Below are 17,720 nucleotides of genomic sequence, written 5' to 3'. Positions count from 1 at the left end.
ATTTAATGGAGCAATATTTTTTTCCTGAATTCTAAATGTAGACTTTTAGCCAGGCCCAGTGCCACTTTTAAGTTATAAGAATCACAAAAGGTTGATTTCCTTCTCAAGATATCGAATTTCTCATTTTGCCATTTCGTTTTTGAGAAGCAGGGAAGGATAATAGAGCAGGGGATCTGGGAGTTGGGAGGGATTGAGGGAGATCATTTGCCTTTCAGCAATATTTCCAGATTCTCCATACTCTGTTAAACTCTCCAAGATGAGTATTCTGAGGTGTCAGGCCTACTGCAGTGTCAGGAAGGTCTGGGGGTACATGATGAGCTGTTTTATTTCCCCCAAAATAATAATAAGCACAGGTAGAAACATGAGCACAGCTATCTTCTGTGCTCATCTTCACCATTCTGCCACCAGGTGGGCACTTATCGGTCTCCAAGATCCACTTGGCTGGCCATCATGGGACAAAAACAGACGCTCTTTCATACTTTCCCATTTCAAATTATACCCTCATATAGTGTCTTTTCCAGTAGGTCAGTAGATGTCAGTGAGACCTTGTTCTTGTTCAGTTGCTCATTTGTGTCCAACTCTGCGACCCAATGGACTGCAGCACGCCAGGCTCCTCTGTCCGCCACTGTCTCCCAGAGTTTGCTCATATTCATGTCCATTGAGTCAGTATATGTCAGTTAATTTTCATTCATGCCCTTTTAAGATTATCTCCTTTGTCAAAACTCACCACTAGTTTCACCTGCCTTGGGAAACCCATCTCTGAATGTTACTTAACTCGTCTCCTAGCTAGCATCTTTTCCTCTAAACTTGTAAAAGGATACTTTGCAGTTTACAAAGAGCTTTCACCTAATTTACCCCTTGCTTCTCACAAAAATTCTATGAAGTGGAAATTGTGCTCTTCACATGACAACTTTTCTGGCAGTTTCCCAGTGTCTCAGCTTCAAACCCTGTACCAGGAAAACCTCATGGGGTCCTCTTTAAAAGATTAGTATATTTAATTTGCATTAATTAAATTAGGCCACTTCTTTTTAAAAAGATAGCCAATGCCAGGATTAATCTAACTCCTTAAAATGGAACTTCAAAGTCATAAATATGCTTGAATAATCACTGTAAGACGTGTGTTCTCTCAAATATATCCTTGGGAGATCACAGACATCACATAGAGATTTAGTAAAAATGACCACCCATGAGGTGCTTAATGATTCTCTGTTTTTCTGCTACCCCTAGTGTAGCTTTGACAGAGCCTGGGAAGGAGAGACGAGGAGGCATGCCTTCAGCTTGGTCTCAATATCCTGAAGCTGATCCCACCCTGCTACCATCAAACATTCACTCGGAATCAAAGGTGCCAATTCCAAATCAAGACCCTAATGATTTCTCCCAAGCGAACCAGGCCTACGGAGAGGCTGTGAGCTGGTGGCCACTGGATCTGAGAAGGGGGAGCCTCAGGACATCCCCCAGCCAGAGGGCTCTGAGACGGAGCAGCAATATCCTCTCAGGATCTGTCAGTTTGGAGACCTTCCGGGAGAGAAGCCAGGGTGCGGTCAGCTTAAAGTGTCCAGGTATCACAGAAGCACAGGAGACCAGTTCAGAAAGGCGAGCAGAACTCCCCCTAGGGAAGAAGCTCACCAAAAGTTTTTCCCAAAGCTCGATGCACTTTAGCTCTGAGGGGAAAGTTCACAAAAAGTCCCCGGTGGCCCACAAAGACTCAAAGCTGTATAGGACATTGCCCTTGCGGAAGCTGGAAGGCAGCCATTGGAGATGTCGGGGACCTTTCAGCTACTGCTTCCTGAACCGAGGGCAGGATGAAGATGGTGATGAGGATGAAGAGGAGGGAGAGGCCACCCATCAAGTCTCTTGCCTCTTTCGACCACAGATGACTCAAGCCATGCCAGACCCAACCAGCCCACCCCTGGCTATTGGAATTCAGAAGCAAGGAGGAGAGCTGTCCAGAGGTTCAGTGCTGAAGGTCTGGGCCGAAGACTTGAGTGGCCCAGATGATGTGGACTTCAGCAACCTAGCTTTTGATGCCCAGATTGCAAGGATAAATGCCCTTAAGGAGAGCACATATACAATGCCCGATGGGTTCCTCGCAGCCCAAAATGATGCCAATGAGCTGCTCTGCCTTGTCAGGGCAACCAAGGGAAAGAAAGAGGAGTCACGCTCTGAAGCATATGACCTAACACTTTCTCAGTACAAGCAGCTATTATCCATTGAGTCCAGACAGTTGGGAAGTGCCTGTCGGAAAATGGCAATGGCTGAGAAAAGCCCAGAAGAGATGCTCCTAGCTATGACTTCCAGCTTTCAAGTGCTCTGTTGCCTAACAGAAGCCTGCATGCGATTAGTTAAAGTCGTGAACTCCGAAACACAGCGGCAGGAAATAGTAGCGAAGATCGATGAAGTGGTCATAAACTACATCTGTCTCCTGAAAGCTGCCGAGGCAGCCACTGGAAAGACCACTGGTGATCCCAATGTTGGACTCTCGATGCGACATTCAACCACCATGGCCGCTCTCGTAAGCACACTAACACGTTCTCTCAAGATGCTTTTAAATAAATAAAGTATGAAAGTCACATCATAATCTACCTTTGCAAAGCCATACATGAACTTTTATTTACTTTATGTGTACGATGAACAGACGTCTCCTTTCTTCTCTCTGTATATTTTGTTATTTTCTATGAAATAGGAGATAAAAGTCACATTGATGAAAAGTTGAAATGTACTAATCCAGATGTATTCTGTTTATATTATACATATATATACATGTAAAAGAAATATACAAGAAAGTGGTGACATTTGGCTATTTTTCATATAGTCAAAACTCCAGGTATGTGATGTGAAATTTTAATTTCTACTGTGTTGGAGCAAAACAATGAATCCTATCCCCTTTCCTTCCAAGATGATACTTGGAGACCATATCATTCATATTTAGAAGTAAAAAGAAAAGGAAAGGAAAGAAAAATCACAATGTATATAAAACAGTACTTATGTTTTAAAGCTATGATTTTTAAGCATTGGAAATAGCAAAAAGACATTTAAAATTCAAAAAGCTATTATGAATTATTAGAGAATATATATAATAAATTAATTTTTGCTCATAGTGTTTGGTTATCTGATGCTTTTTTCCAAGAATCCTACATATTTCATTTTGGCTTATGCCATTTGGGCTAGAAATGGGGTGGGAATGGATTCTATTGTGTCAACACAAATGTTCTTCATGATGTTTCTAGAATGAATGTACTTCCCAAATAGAAGAACAGGGGAATGATGGGCAGGTTTCTGGATAATACCTAGTTATAGACTAATTATGGAAAGTGAAAGTAATTCAGAATACCAAAATTAAATTGTTTGATGAAAAGAAAGCTCTGCTTTGACTCAGTGTCAAAATATACAAACCAAAGACAATCTCTCTGCCTGCCATTTCAGCCATGAAACATAGGATTCCCTTCAGAGTGACAGAGCATTTAGAGAAGTATTTGCAAAACTACAAAAAGGAACATAAAATGATCCTCACAAGTAAATGCAGGTCCAGTAACTTGAAGCAGACCACACATCAGGCTGTGAGTCACATCACAAATCACAGCTCTCAGCAAAGAGCTTCATGCATCCCCTCTGCAGGAGCCCATGCTTCCAACCAAATTTGCAATGACAGCCTAACACTGGGACAAAGTTTTGAATCTGGAATGTTACAGAAAATCAGGGAAAGATAGTTACTCTAATATGGAAGCCATACTTAAATAAATAATGAAGTATCTATGAAATGTTCTAGTCTGGATTGGCTGATAGAAATATGTAAACTGGGAAAAAATTAAAAAAAAAAAACACGAGTGGTAAACTTGACCACTTTAAGTGAACCTGATGTAATGCAAAGAAGTTTTCAGAACCATCGTCTCTCTAAAAATGTATCTTTGGGTCAAAGCAAAAGGATTCAAATTCTGCAGTTGTAAAATAAAGTTGATAATGTACATATGTACTTCATGGCTCTTTTAGTGTTCAAGGTACACACACTCTTATTTATGTAGGTGGCTTCTTAAAATATGACAGGAGTGTGCCCAGTGCAAATATTTCCATTTTTGTAGGCATAACACAGTCCCCAGTTGCTATCTCTCTCATCAGTCGTTCCATAGAGACTCAGTAAAAAAAGCCACACATATTTATAGGTGGTAGCAAACAAAAGGAGTTTAGACATGTGTTATTACAATGTTTAATAAAACATTATTTGATTACAATTATAAATATTGGTGTTTGATAGAAGTATTAATGGTGTTTACTGTGGAAAATTTTGGTAAATATTCTGTATACTAAAATATTAATAGGATTGTGTTCTATGTCAGACAATGTGTGAAACATATATATTATCTCATTTAATCATCACAATGATCTCATGGTTTGGACGCTATCATTAATTCCATATGGAGGCAATATGGTCTCATAGTTAAGGACATGAAATTTGGGGTCAGACACTTCTTGATTTAAATTTGGGATCTGCCATTTTCTATTCCTTTCATCTTGGGAAAGATAGTCAATTTTTCTCAGTCTCAAGTTCCTTCTAGTAAAATGGAAGTCAATAATAAGATCTATTTCCATAGGATTGTCATGAGTTTTAAGTAAAAATATGTATACGAAGTTCTTACTGCAATACCTGGCAGACAGTAAGTACTCAGTGTTATATATCATTAGCATCATAAGCATTGCATTAAATATATTGCCCAAGATAACACGTGGGGGCTGTTTGTTTTATATGCATATTGTATCCTGACTGTACAGAATGCATTAGTGTACTGCATATGTATAAAAGAACTATACAAGAACGTGACATCTCCAGTTAGAACACCGTCCCAGTCCATTTCATTTCTTTCGGAGGCCTCAGTGAAATAGCTCTGGGTCTTTCTAATCAATCTCCCAGAACCTTTGGGTGCACCAATAAATTTTTGTTTCATATAAACAAACTCTTTACTACTTAGAAAACCTCAAAAGCTCCCCTGTTGCTAAACGTGCTGCTCCTAAGTGGGGTCCAGATCCACTAGAGTGTAGGAAGAATGTATTAGAATGATCCATGTGTTTATTTTTATCTAGCCTTTTTTACATTTGTGTATGTTTTATAACAGCCTAAGAGCACAGTGGTGTATGTACATCATTTTAAATAAATCGGTTAATAAGCATATGCCTGGTGCATGTATGGGATATTGTCACAGACAGAGTTGCACTCACTGAAGTGTGGAGACCACTGAACCAGAGAATGAAAATTTCTTGTCCCTAAGGTCCTTTACACTTAGTCTGCAGCCTAGTTTTCAAGATGTATCACCTATCATTTTAATTAATCTTTTATTATAAAGCTTTCAAACATATACAAAGGTAGACACAATCATATAATGAATCAATATGTACTCATCACACACCAATTCATGTCCAATCTTATTTTCTCTATTTCTAGGCACCTCCTTCCACAGCGTATGTAGAAGCCAATCCCAGACATCATAGCATTTAATCCATGAATATTTCGGTAAGCACTTACTATAGATAAGAATTTTTAAACATAATCATAATGCCATTTTTACACTTTTTAAAATTAATAATTCCCTAATATCATCAAATAAATGTTACAGAAATAATGAAGAAACCCCCAAAGACAATCATCGTCAACAATTTAGGACATTTGCTTTCAATTTTTTCAATATCTATGCTAATGTTATTATTATTGTAGGTATTTATGAGTGTAACTTTTGACTCAATCTGAATACATTTGCCCCTTTTCTGAGTCTCAGTTTCACCATATCTTATGTAAGTGGATTGGCTGGAAGAATCTGATTGACATGGAAAGACGGAGGACTCAGATGAATCACCCTCACAGCATTAGGCTGCCAGTAAAATCCAACAACTCATGCAATTGCATTAGACATTAAAATTAAAACAGACCCCTCGGCCCAGCTGAAGTTAGTCTAAACACAAAAGAAATTATGTTTCAGAGAAGAAGAACTGACTATATTGAAATGACCAGCCACAACATTACAATAGATCAATTCCTTTTGCTGTGAATTTCCTCTTTCATCATGCTCCATCTTAGGAAAGACAATTTGCATTTCTGTTCTACTTTTATATAGTTCTAAGTGTCAGTTATTCTCTGAATGTTATTTCTGAGCTACTCAGGATGGCACTGTAATTTATTCCTCCTGGTTTACTCTTAATTTGGCAATGTTTGTTCTCTTGGACTGATTATCACCATTCGTAATTGTGTTAACTACTTTTGAAATTGAAAAACAAGGCAAATTAGCTATGTTCAGGTGCTTCCTTCTCTGTTCTAAACAGTTGAGAATCTTCACAGGAGTCAAAATATATGGATATTATTACATTGTTTCTCTAACCTGATTTTGTGCTGTGAAAGGGGTTGATTTTAGGGGGGGGGTGTGTGTTTGAGAGTATAGAGGTGCAAAAGAGGTGTTTGAGTATATAGATGTATGTGTGTGTGTGCCTGTCTGTGTGAATTGTTTTCAGTTTAGTTTTGTGGGTTTCAGTGCAAGTTTCCCCTCTGGCAGTCCAAAAACTATGATAAAACTTTCAAGTCAGATTGCACAAATAGCTTCTCAGCTTTGAAAGATCAAAGGGTTGGAATCTTACCTTTTGAACTGAATTTTATTCATACCAACTTGAACATCACTAAGTTGGGTACTTTTTATTCTACCTATTCCCTAGCCTACCCTTCTCACTTTTTCATTTCAAAGCTTGGAAAGTAACTTCAGAAATTGTATTAGAATTTTTTTAATTTAAAAAATAAATAAATTTCAAAGCCTACACATAGGAAATACATGGAAGAACAATCCATGTCTTTATCAACCATTTCTGCTGTAGAAAATAATGGAATTAAATCCTGCATAGCTGAAAGAAGTAGATAACCAATTATCCCAAGTACTGGGATAACTTATTTCACCATTCAACTTGAAATTAACCCACTGCCTTCTTCTGAACTTGCCCTAATCTTTCCTCCATATTTATAATCGCATCTCAGTTTTCTGTTGTTTTAAAATTAACGTGCCACACTGCATGGCTTCTGGGACCTTATTTCCCCAACCAGAGATCGAACCTGGGCCCTTGGCAGTGAAAGCATGGAGTCCTAACCAATGGACTAGCAGGGAATTCCCTTCATTTTTCACTCTGCAGTCTAAACCAAAATTCTTGACTAGGATGTCCTTTGCAGTCTCGTCATTCACAACGTTAGAAAGAATTAGCTTCGACTGTCAATATAGGTGGTATTGGGGAAGCTGAGTCTTCTTGGTAACCTCCAACCAAGTAATAGTTCTGTTTTCCTGTTGAATTAGTACCCTTGGCACATCTTGCTGTTTGACTACATGACCCATAACTCCTTTCTGTCTCCCAGCTCCCAGGGTGAGTCCATTCATTTGTTCAAATAGCTGTTAACAATGTCCTAGTCTGGGCACACACTCTGCTAGGTTCTGGAGGCAGAGTACAATATGATTGACATGGTCTCTGCCAAAAAGGGAACACCCATTCTAGAATGGGTAATCCTTTGTTATTTCGCAAGAAAGAAGGGGCTCAGAGTAAGTCAGTGCAGACAGTCTTCACTTTGTATGGTAGTACAGGACTGCAGAGAAGACCGTGCAGGCCCAAAATGCATAAAGTGATCTTAATACTGTGAAAAACTTACAACTGTTCTGTGATCCATAAAGACTTTTAGTCAAAATATCATTCTCTTATCAACTATTAATGTATAGGGATACGACAATATAATAAAATGCCTATTTATCCAGTACACAGTCATTTAAAACATTAGAAACTCTGAGAATTAAAATGAGTCTTTTTGTAAAACCTTATAAAGAGTAGTTTGAACAGTACTTGCCTTTTTTGCATCATGTAACTTACAGTATGGACTTCCCAGGTGGCTTAGTGGTAAAGAATGTGCCTGCCAAGGCAGGAGATGCAGATTCTATCCCTGGGTCAGGAAGATCCCTTGGAAAAGGAAACGGTAACCCACTCCAGTATTCTTGCCTGGGAAATCCCATGGGCAGAGGAGCCTGGGGACCACAGTCCATAGGGTTGTAAAAGAGTCGGACATGGCTTAGCGACCAAACAACAACAACTTACAGTATGGAATTAGCATCTTTGTATGCTTCAGCAAGTTGCCATAGAGAAGGGAATGGCAATCCACTCCAGTATTCTTGCCTGGAGAATCCCATGGACAGAGGAGCCTAGTGAGCCACAGTCCATGGGGTTGCAAAGAGTCGGATACGACTGAGCGACTAACGATAACAATGCTTCAGCAAGTTGCCATACTCCTTTCTCAGTATGGATCAACTTCCAACATTTTATCATCCGTGCTTTCTTTGTTGTGAAATATCTCTAAGAGTTCCTTAATGTGACTGTTTTTTCCCCAGTGTCACTTCCTTGGGGACTGCTTCATCCTTTTCATCACAACCACTTCCCTTTTTTATGTCACTAAGTTCGCCTTCCCTGCATCCCTCCAGCCGACCTGCATATCTGTAATCCCAAATGAGGACAGTGATGACATTCCCACAGTCACCCACTTCTTCTATTACTCCGTTTACATTCAATTAAAATTCTACTTCCAGAGCAACCACTTTTATTTCTTTGTTGCACTTTTGCCTTCATTGGCCAGTTCCCTGTTGTAATCATCCATTTTTTATAAAATGTTATATGGTTCCGTTTTATCACTCAGAAGAAAGGGAGGAAGCACATCTTCATGCTTTGCTGTCTGTGCATGAACTGAATACCAGATGCTCATTGACTGATCAGTGGCAGACTTTGAAGGAGATGATATGATTAGTCACATCTTTTATTATTTATATTTGCTTATTTGGCTGCATCAGGTCTTAGTTGTGTCACTTGGGATCTTTAGTTGCAGTGCATGGACACTCTAGTTGTGGCACGTGGGCTCAGTAGTTGTGGGACAAGGACTTATTTGCTCCGTGGCATGTGGTATCTTAGTTATCCAACCAAGGATAGAACCCATGTCCCCTGCATTGTAAGGGGGATTCTTAACCAGTGGACCACCAAGGAAGTCCCCATCTTTTATTTATATAGTGGTTTTTTGATTAAAGAGTTAGTAGCAAAATTTGTACTTTATGAAGTTACTCACAGTTAACATACCATGGTAACCAAAGTTTAAACCATGTTGGGGGACTGGTATTTCGCTGAACTGTGTTAATGGAGATTCACATATATCAGAGCCATCCAGAATGAAGACTTTCTGTACTTAGGTGTTTAAAGGGCCTGAACCTGTGGTAAAAATGACTGAATGGGTAGCATTCAGTACTGTCCAATAGAATTTTCTGCAATAATGGAAATTTTCTAAATCTTTGAAGTACAATATGGTAGCAAAGAGCCATACGTGGCTATTGAGGACTTCCAATGTGGCAACTGAATTTTTAACTTCATACAATTTAATTAATTTAAATTTAAACACCCACCCATGGCTAGTGGCTACCATATTGGACAATGAAGCTCTAGCAGACAGACAGACAAAAAATGTAGAAAAATAAGCATAATTGTGACAGATTGCAGTAAAGTCTAAGAGGGAAATTGATAGGCTGCTAAGGAAGATTTTTCTGGATTTGGCAGGATGGAGCTAACTCTGATCATTTAGTACACATGACCTCCATTTCACACAGGCCGTGCTAAAGACATGCAAAGGGTGTGTATAATGGAAACAGTAGCAGCTGAAGAGTACCCCTCATTAGAGTGCCCCTGAACAATGCCAACACACACAGAGACTCAAACAACACTCACTTGTTCTTAGCCTTTGGACGCCTTAGATGATCATGTATGATTTACATGGATAACTACCTTTTCCCCAAGATCTGAAAATCTGCTGTGAATTTTGACTATAGATTATTTTGTGACGATTACCACATACTATGGCATATGGGAATTGTGTCAAATACTGACATAACAGGCAGCATATGCAGTTTGTTCCCTGAAATATGTCTTTCCTGAAAACACAGTCTGATGCCATACCAACCCTCAGTCCAGAGCTGGAACTTTCCACTGCTTTTCCCCATCTTTCCACCAGTTCTTGGGCCCAACTTCCTTCTTGGTTGGGTTCCAAGCCCAATCCCAAGTCCACTCAGATGTGACCCAATCCATTCTGAGGTTTAAAATATATACAAGGTAGAAAGGAATAAAGGAAGGTATAAGCTTAGAGTTTGATGAAAGCCAATTTAACTTGAATCTCCACTATCCATTATTGTCTTCATTATTGCCTTTGTCTTCTTTCCCCTCTTTATCTCCCTGACACTCCCTGCCCCCACCTTTCTGTACTACTTTTCTACTGCTGAGTAACACATTAACACAAACTTAGTGGCTTGCAATAACACACATTTAGTATCTCAGTTTCTGGAGATTAGGCATCTGGGCACAGCCTAAGTGGTCCTTTGCTCAGGGTCTCAAAATGTTGCAAACAAGGTTTAGGTTGGGCTGCATTCTCATCTGAAGGTTTGGTTGGTGATAACTCTGTTTCCAAGCTCATTCAGATTGCTAGAATAATTCATTTTCTTGCAGCTTTAGGACTGGCCATTATTCCTGCTGTTTTGCTGGCTGGAGACCAGAGGCTACCCCAGGGTCATAGAGGCTGCCCACAACTGCTTGCCACAGGGCCATCTCCAATGTGGTTGCTTATTTTATCAAGTCTGCAATGAGGTTTAAGTCAGGTCCTCCAAGAATAAACTCATTTAATCAACTCAAAATTAAATAGATTTGGGACCGTAAGTACATCTCCAAAATTTCTTCACCATTGCCATATTCTGTTGGTTAGAAGCATGTTCCAGGTCTTGCCCACACTCAAGGGGAGAGGGCTGGATGGGGCATGAACAGCAGGGGCAGGAATCACGGGGACCACCTTGGGGGCTGTCAGCCCTGACGTCTAAGGCTTTTCCTTCAGCCTTCAAACAAACTCAACAGGTCACATATTCCTCTGAACAGAATATACAGTGTAGACACTTGAAATACAAACTTCAAAGGCTTTCAGAGCCCACAGCTCTGACATAAGTCATCAAAGGCCACGTGGACAGCCTTTGGCCAGCTCTGTCTTGACCCTGGCCCATTCTCTAGATGTATTTCCATGTTAATATGCCAAGCTTCTCTGGGGCTGGAAACTCCAATAATTATGATGCACTGACCTGTACAGGTCAGGATTTCATTAGTGGTGAGTCCATAGGTAAACTTTCTGCAGCAGTATGACTTTTTTCTTTGCACTCATTTTAGAGTCAAGTATGACTTTGAGGTCAGGTTACATCAATCAAACTGATGGATGAATTATTAAAGATGCTAAACTTTAGCCAGCATAACCATGCCTTTCTCATGTATTTATGGGAAGGGGGATGAATGGGCTCCAGGTCACCCGCTCCTAAGTTATTCATCTGAAGTGGAGCCCACACAGTGAAGTTCAACTGCCCTCCATGCCCACTTGGCACTGCTGGCCAGAGTACCCTGAAAGGATGCTCTTTCCTTCATGTGGGTTTCAGCAGAGATGAATATGGAGCAGGGCTCATTTCTTTATGGATTCTCTCCCTTTGTTTTGCAAAGCTATGTAAAACTATATTGTTGAATCAGGCTATACTGAAGTATTCTGTTCATACTCCTTTGATTTCTGAGAAAGCTGAGACGAGGCAAACAGACACACACACACCCGTGCACATGCCTGTGATGTAAATAAATGTAGTGTCACATCACCCAGAAATACATGCTTGTCTTTTCTGCCTCCTATCTGCCTCTGTTCTTCGCTACTGCAAATTTGGTTTCTAATCTGTTACCAGTATGATTAGAATGACATTAATAACAATACCTAACATTTATTCAGGCAAATGTGCCAGGTACTATGCCAAATGATTTTCATGCATAATTATTGCATCTGTTTCCTAGAACAACCTCTAAGAAATTATTATCATCCCTTGATTATTTTTCATTTTTTGCTATATCCCTCGTGTTGTGCAATATCCTCTTGTAGCTTATTTTATACCTAATAATCTTTATCTTTTTTAAGAAAGAAAATTGAGGCTAGAGAATCCAAATATAACTGGCCCTAAATCATGGATGTTGTCAGAATCAAAATTTGAACTCAGGAATTGCAGTTTTCTTCACCAGGTTTGGGCCAAGTAGCTAGCTTGATTGTTTTTAATCAAATAAATACAGCATGTATTTTTTAAAAACTTAAATTCCACCAAAGAAATTATAGAATAAAAAGCAACCATCTCCCGTCCCAAACTCCCCACTAAGTCCCAGTTCCAAGAGACAACCCATTTCACCAGTTTCTGTTTTTAGCTTTCCTAGTGATTTTCTCCTTAATTCTAAATAGTACAATTTGTTGACTTACCGACTATGGACAATCGCTGCCAATCACCTCTTAAACGATGAGGAATTCACTTATTTATGTTACTGCTCACCTTTCCTTCTCCTCCCCACCCAATATCTAATAGGGGTGTTACTGTGTTCTAGTCTTCATTATCTAACTTTAAATATTATAGTTAAACCTCTGCTTCTTGTTCAGTCATCTTTAGACGGTCTCTGTTGATTTCTCATTGATGTGGAATGGAGCAAATTATTTCCCCAACATATCTTTCTTTCCCCCTCACCACTTCTTCACTCATTTCTCCTATTTTAGGCCATGAGTAGCACCACATTGATATCATTTACACTGTTATTAAAGCAATATTGGTCACAATGTTTAGGGACCAATGTTTTGTAAACCACTACAGCCTGGAAAACCATCATAGTCAACTGCTTTTGCGAAAACCATGATATTATCCAGAGCTCTTCTAGAAGGTAAAACAGAGACCCCTATATGTGGAAGGAAAGAAGAAAGAGTTTACTGTGAATTCATTGTATCTTAAATTGGTGATTCTCAAAGTATGGCCCTCGGACCAGCAGCAGCACCACCACCCTCTGGTAACATAGAGATGTGGATTCCTGTGTTCTACCTAGACCCACTGACTCAGGTTCTGGGGGGCGGGGAGGTGGCAGGGGGTGCAGTCCACCAATAGGATTGAAGAAGCCACCATATAATTCTAATGAGTGCGCATGTCTGAAAATCACTGTTTTTTCTGCACTAAACCTTTTCTTGTGACTGAAGCCTAAATTACTTAAAATGTGTTTAAACATTGAAATACAAACAGAGTGGCTATGATTAATAGATCCAAAAGAGATGACAACAGCCACATACATATTTAAGAGAACTCTCACCAGATTGGATTTTCAACATCAGGAGACATTAAGGGGAGAAGTTTCATAAGACAAGAGAAAGTAGACAGAACACAATTTGAATTGCATTCAACCTGGAGAAGTTCTATAGCAGCCAGAATGGTCATATATATACCAAAGCAAGCTAGTTTTCTGCCCTACATTTGCCTAACAGAAGTTCAGTGTCATTGCTTCATGCTGCTACTGCTGCTAAGTCGCTTCAGTCATGTCCGACTCTGTGCGACCCCAGAGATGACAGCCCACCAGGCTCCCCCGTCCCTGGGATTCTCCAGGCAAGAACACTGGAGTGGGTTGCCATTTCCTTCTCCAGTGCATGAAAGTGAAAAGTGAAAGTGAAGTCGCTCAGTCATGTCCGACTCTTCACGACCCCATGGACTGCAGCCTACCAGGCTCCTCCATCCATGGGATTTTCCAGGCAAGAGTACTGGAGTGGGGTGCCATTGCTTCATAGAGCCCCTTTAACTAAATCTGATCTCTCTTCCTTATAAGTGCAAGGTTGTCCTACTGTTTCCCCCTAGTCAAGATTGCTAGCATTTTCATTTCTCTCGTGAAAATGAAGTCATTCATTAGACTTAGATTGGCTGTACAATTTACAAGCCAATAATCAACGTTTGTATTGTGATGATAAGAGGATTCATTTTATCCACCTTCAATATCATGGCTCCCAAGTCACTTGAAAGAATGTTCAAAGCATCAAAATAAAATAGACTCTTTCCTTAAATAGCATTGATTTTTCAAAATCATATCATAGCTTCCTTTGTATTTAGTTTCTAGGTTTTTTTTAAAGTTTTCCTGATGTTTCTATAGACTTTCCTTTTTTCTTTCTCATGAAATTAAAATACGCTATTCTGAATATCTAGCACTGCATTAAAAACCACCTCAAAATGTAGGAGCTTAACGAATTATTAGCATCCCCCCTGGGTCTGGGGTTGGACTCTGCTGGCTGATTCTTACTTGCAGTGTCTCATGCAGCTGTGTTTAGGTGGTGACTGAGGCCAGAGTCACCTGAGGCTTGACAGGGCTTCACAATGACTTCTTACGTGGCTAGCAACTAGCCAAGAATTCATTGGAGGCTGTCAAACAGAGTCTTCATGAGACTGCTCCGTGAGGTTTGGGTTTCTCACAACAGCAATTTCAAGATTGCAGCACCTTTACATGGTGGCTGGCTTCCAAGATGGAGCATGTCAAGAGCGAGGGTCCCAAGAGAACCAGGCAGAAACTTCAAATCTTATTGACCTAGTCTGGAAAGTCACTCCGTAAATTTTTACTGGTCACCTGAGAACCAGGTCCCAAGAGAACTAGGCAGAAACTTCAAATCTTATGACCTAGTCTAGAAAGTCACTCAGTAAAATTTTATTGGTCACCTGAGGCCTCACCATTGTCAAGAAGAGGCGAATTAGGCTATAGCTCTCAGTTGGAGGAGTGACAAAGAGCCTGCAGCCTTCTTTAATCTCTCCCTCGTGGGTCCATCAAAGCCTTAACAGATCCAGTACCTCCATTGTGTTGTCCCATGGAATAAGCTCCTCCTGAAGGCATTCCTCTTTGCTAGAGCCATCTGACTTCCTTTTCTAGTATAAACCTATTTTTATCTGAATAAATATCATCCTAGGACTTTGCCTTCCCAACTTTCTTAGAATGGACCCCACAGTTTCCTGTATCCAGTATTACTAGGGGAATTTTCTTGTAAAGGTTTCATGGACTGAAACCTTTTTAAATCTTGCATATCTGAAAATACCTTCACTTTGCCCTTTTGCTCAATTGATCATTTGGCTGCATATGGGATTCCAGGTTCAAAATGACATTCCTTGGATGGATGTCATTGTTCCATCATGTTTTTACGTCGGTTTGCTGAATGTTCTCATTCCATTAGCGGATCTGCCGTCTCCCCACAGATCTGTTTCTTCTGTTTACTCACAGTGTGAATTTCACAAGGTTGTCTCTAGATCTGGAATTGTATTTTGTTCAATTTGCTTGGAATTTAGTGCATCTTTTCCTTCTGAGATTTCATGCCTTTCTTCAATTCTAGATTGTTTTCCTTCTATTATTTTTTTTCCCTCTGAGTTTTCTCTGTAGTCATTATTTAGTGTTTAGTGAACAGAACTGATATTTTTTTCAGAGATATCAGCTATGTTGTTTTCATAAAATTCTTTTTAATGAACTACAGAGTGCTGGTTTCACTTCTTCTGATTTGGTTACAGTGTGCTCAATGGACTGTGTGGAGGTCATAGGTGAATAATACGTGACCTGGCCATATTCTAGGTGTGCACAACTACATGTGTGAGTTACTGTTTCTCTCTCTACTTTAACACATTGATTTAATATTGTGATTTTTGTATGACACACCTGAAGCATACATTATTATCTAGAATATTCTGCAGTCAATTCCTGTGTACCTGTCACCCAGATTTGTCAGATCCTAGCAAATTACCATATGGCTTTGGATCTTGATTGTAAAGAAATGAGTATCAAAGACAGTTGGAATACTCTGAGTAACGTTCCCCAGTGCCCTGTGCCTCCCTCCTCAGATATCATCAAGCCTGATTTTGCTTTTGTACCCGTCCCATGCAATTCTTCATATATCTACCACATGATTACATGTCCTTAAAAATGTGTAATATTGTTTGGCATGTTTTTAAACTTTATGTAAATGGTATCATTACTGTACATATCCTTTCCACACTTTGATTTTGTTATTCAACATCAGTTTCGAAAGATCTATGCCTTTTAAGAGAGAGAGCTTTCATTCATTGACCTTTATGGCTTTACAGTTGTCTATTGCATATTAGAATTTAGATTATGCTGTTAATGGATATTTAGGTTGTTGTTTTTTTGCTATTAAAAACACTGCTGCAATGAACATTCTTGTACCTGTCTCTTTGTGCATACGTGTTATGATTTTTCTCAGGAGGTATGCTGAAGTGTGGAATTTGAGAAATAGGTTTTCTTCAACTTTACTAGATATTGATTCCCTCCTAGACAGGCCCAACGATCCATGACGATTACAAGAGCAGGAAAAGCAATCAGAGGAGCAGGCTAAGATGGTCTGAATCTGCTTTCTCTGAGGTTTCCTTCTAAGCAGGCTACCAAATTAGGCTGGCTTGTTTCTTAGGGAGAGAGAGAGATGAGAGATCGAGATAACGGTAGAGATAGAGATGAAAGAGAGAAAGAGATTGATTCCTCTCTCTGCAATAAATTATGTATTCCCCAACACTAACCCAGACCAAAGAACCCAGAAGTACTCTCGAGTATCTAGGCTCATGTTAAACTCTTCTATACATTATTCTGTTCCTCTTCATGACAGCATGACTAGAGTGTAGAAAAACATTCCTAGTGGGTGTTTACTGACAGTTACACACACAGTTTGGATAAATCAAACAGACCAAGACATGGGAGGGAGAAGGAGAGGGGAAAGGAAGGGAATGGAAGAAATTAAATCAGTTCAGGAGGTACATCATCTGAATAACACGTCTTCTGGTAAGTTCAAAGAAAAAGGGAGTGTTGTTTTGTTTGCATGTATCATGACTTAATCAAATGGTATTGTACAATAGATCTCATTCTAATTATCATCTTTTTCTTTGAAGATGTTATTTTATTAATTTTTTAATTGAGAGATAATTACTTTCCAGTATTTTATTGTTTTCTGTCAAACATCAACGTGAATCAGCCATAGGTGTACATATGTCCCCTCCCTCTTGAACTTCCCTCCCATCTCCCTCCCCATCCCACCCCTCTAGGTTGATACAGAGCCCCTGTCATACAGCAAATTCCCGTTGGCTATCTATTTTACATATGGGAATGTAAGTTTCCATGTTACTCTCTCCATACTTCCCACCCTCTCCTCCACTCTCCGTGTCCGTCCATAAGTCTGTTCTCTATGTCTGGTTCTCCATTGCTGCCTTGCAAATAAATTCATCAGTACCATCTTTCTAGATTCCATATATATGTTAGTATATGATATTTATCTTCCTCTTTTTTATTTAGTTCACTCTGTATAAAAGGCTGTAGGTTCATCCACTTCATTAGAACTGACTCATGTGTGTTCCTTTTTATGGCCGAGTAATATTCCATTGTGTATATGTACCACAGTTTCTTTATCCATTCATCTGTCAATGGACATCTAGGTTGCTTCCATGTTCTAGCTGTTGTAAATAGTGCTGCAGTGAACATTGGGGTACATGTGTCTTTTTCAATTTTGGTTTCCTCAGGGTATATGCCTAGAAGTGAGATTACTGGGCCATATAGTGGTTTTATTCCTAGTTTCTTAAGGAATCTCCATACTGTCTTCTATAGTGGCTGTATCAATTTACATCCCCACCAACATTGTTTGTAGACTTTTTGATGATGGCCATTCTGACCGGTGTAAGGTATCTAATTGTAATTTTGATTTGCATTTCTCTAATAATGAGCAATGTTGATCATCCTATCATGTGTTTGTTAGCCATCTGTATGTCTTCTTTGGAGAAAAATGTCTGTTAGGTCTTTTTCCCACTTTTTGATTG

At 39.5% G+C, this 17,720-nt stretch overlaps 1 protein-coding gene across 2 annotated transcripts in view; it reads left to right on the top strand.

Moving 5' to 3' along the window:
• The window catches only part of FRMPD4 (FERM and PDZ domain containing 4), a 205,448-nt gene extending 189,370 nt beyond the window's left edge, over positions 1 to 16,078 (top strand). The window contains exon 16 of one of the 2 annotated variants that reach the window (XM_061407869.1): positions 1,233 to 16,078. In XM_061407869.1, the coding sequence (XP_061263853.1) occupies positions 1,233 to 2,557 (1,325 nt within the window). In that variant the 3' untranslated portion in view covers positions 2,558 to 16,078. Of the gene's footprint in view, positions 1 to 1,227 lie in introns of both variants that reach the window. The other variant, XM_061407870.1, reaches the window with a different exon arrangement.
• The last annotated feature ends 1,642 nt before the right edge of the window (positions 16,079 to 17,720 follow it).

Source organism: Bos javanicus, chromosome X (assembly GCF_032452875.1).
Source record: "Bos javanicus breed banteng chromosome X, ARS-OSU_banteng_1.0, whole genome shotgun sequence".
Classification (NCBI taxonomy): Eukaryota; Metazoa; Chordata; class Mammalia; order Artiodactyla; family Bovidae; genus Bos; species Bos javanicus.
This window is presented reverse-complemented; position numbering and strand designations above follow the sequence as displayed.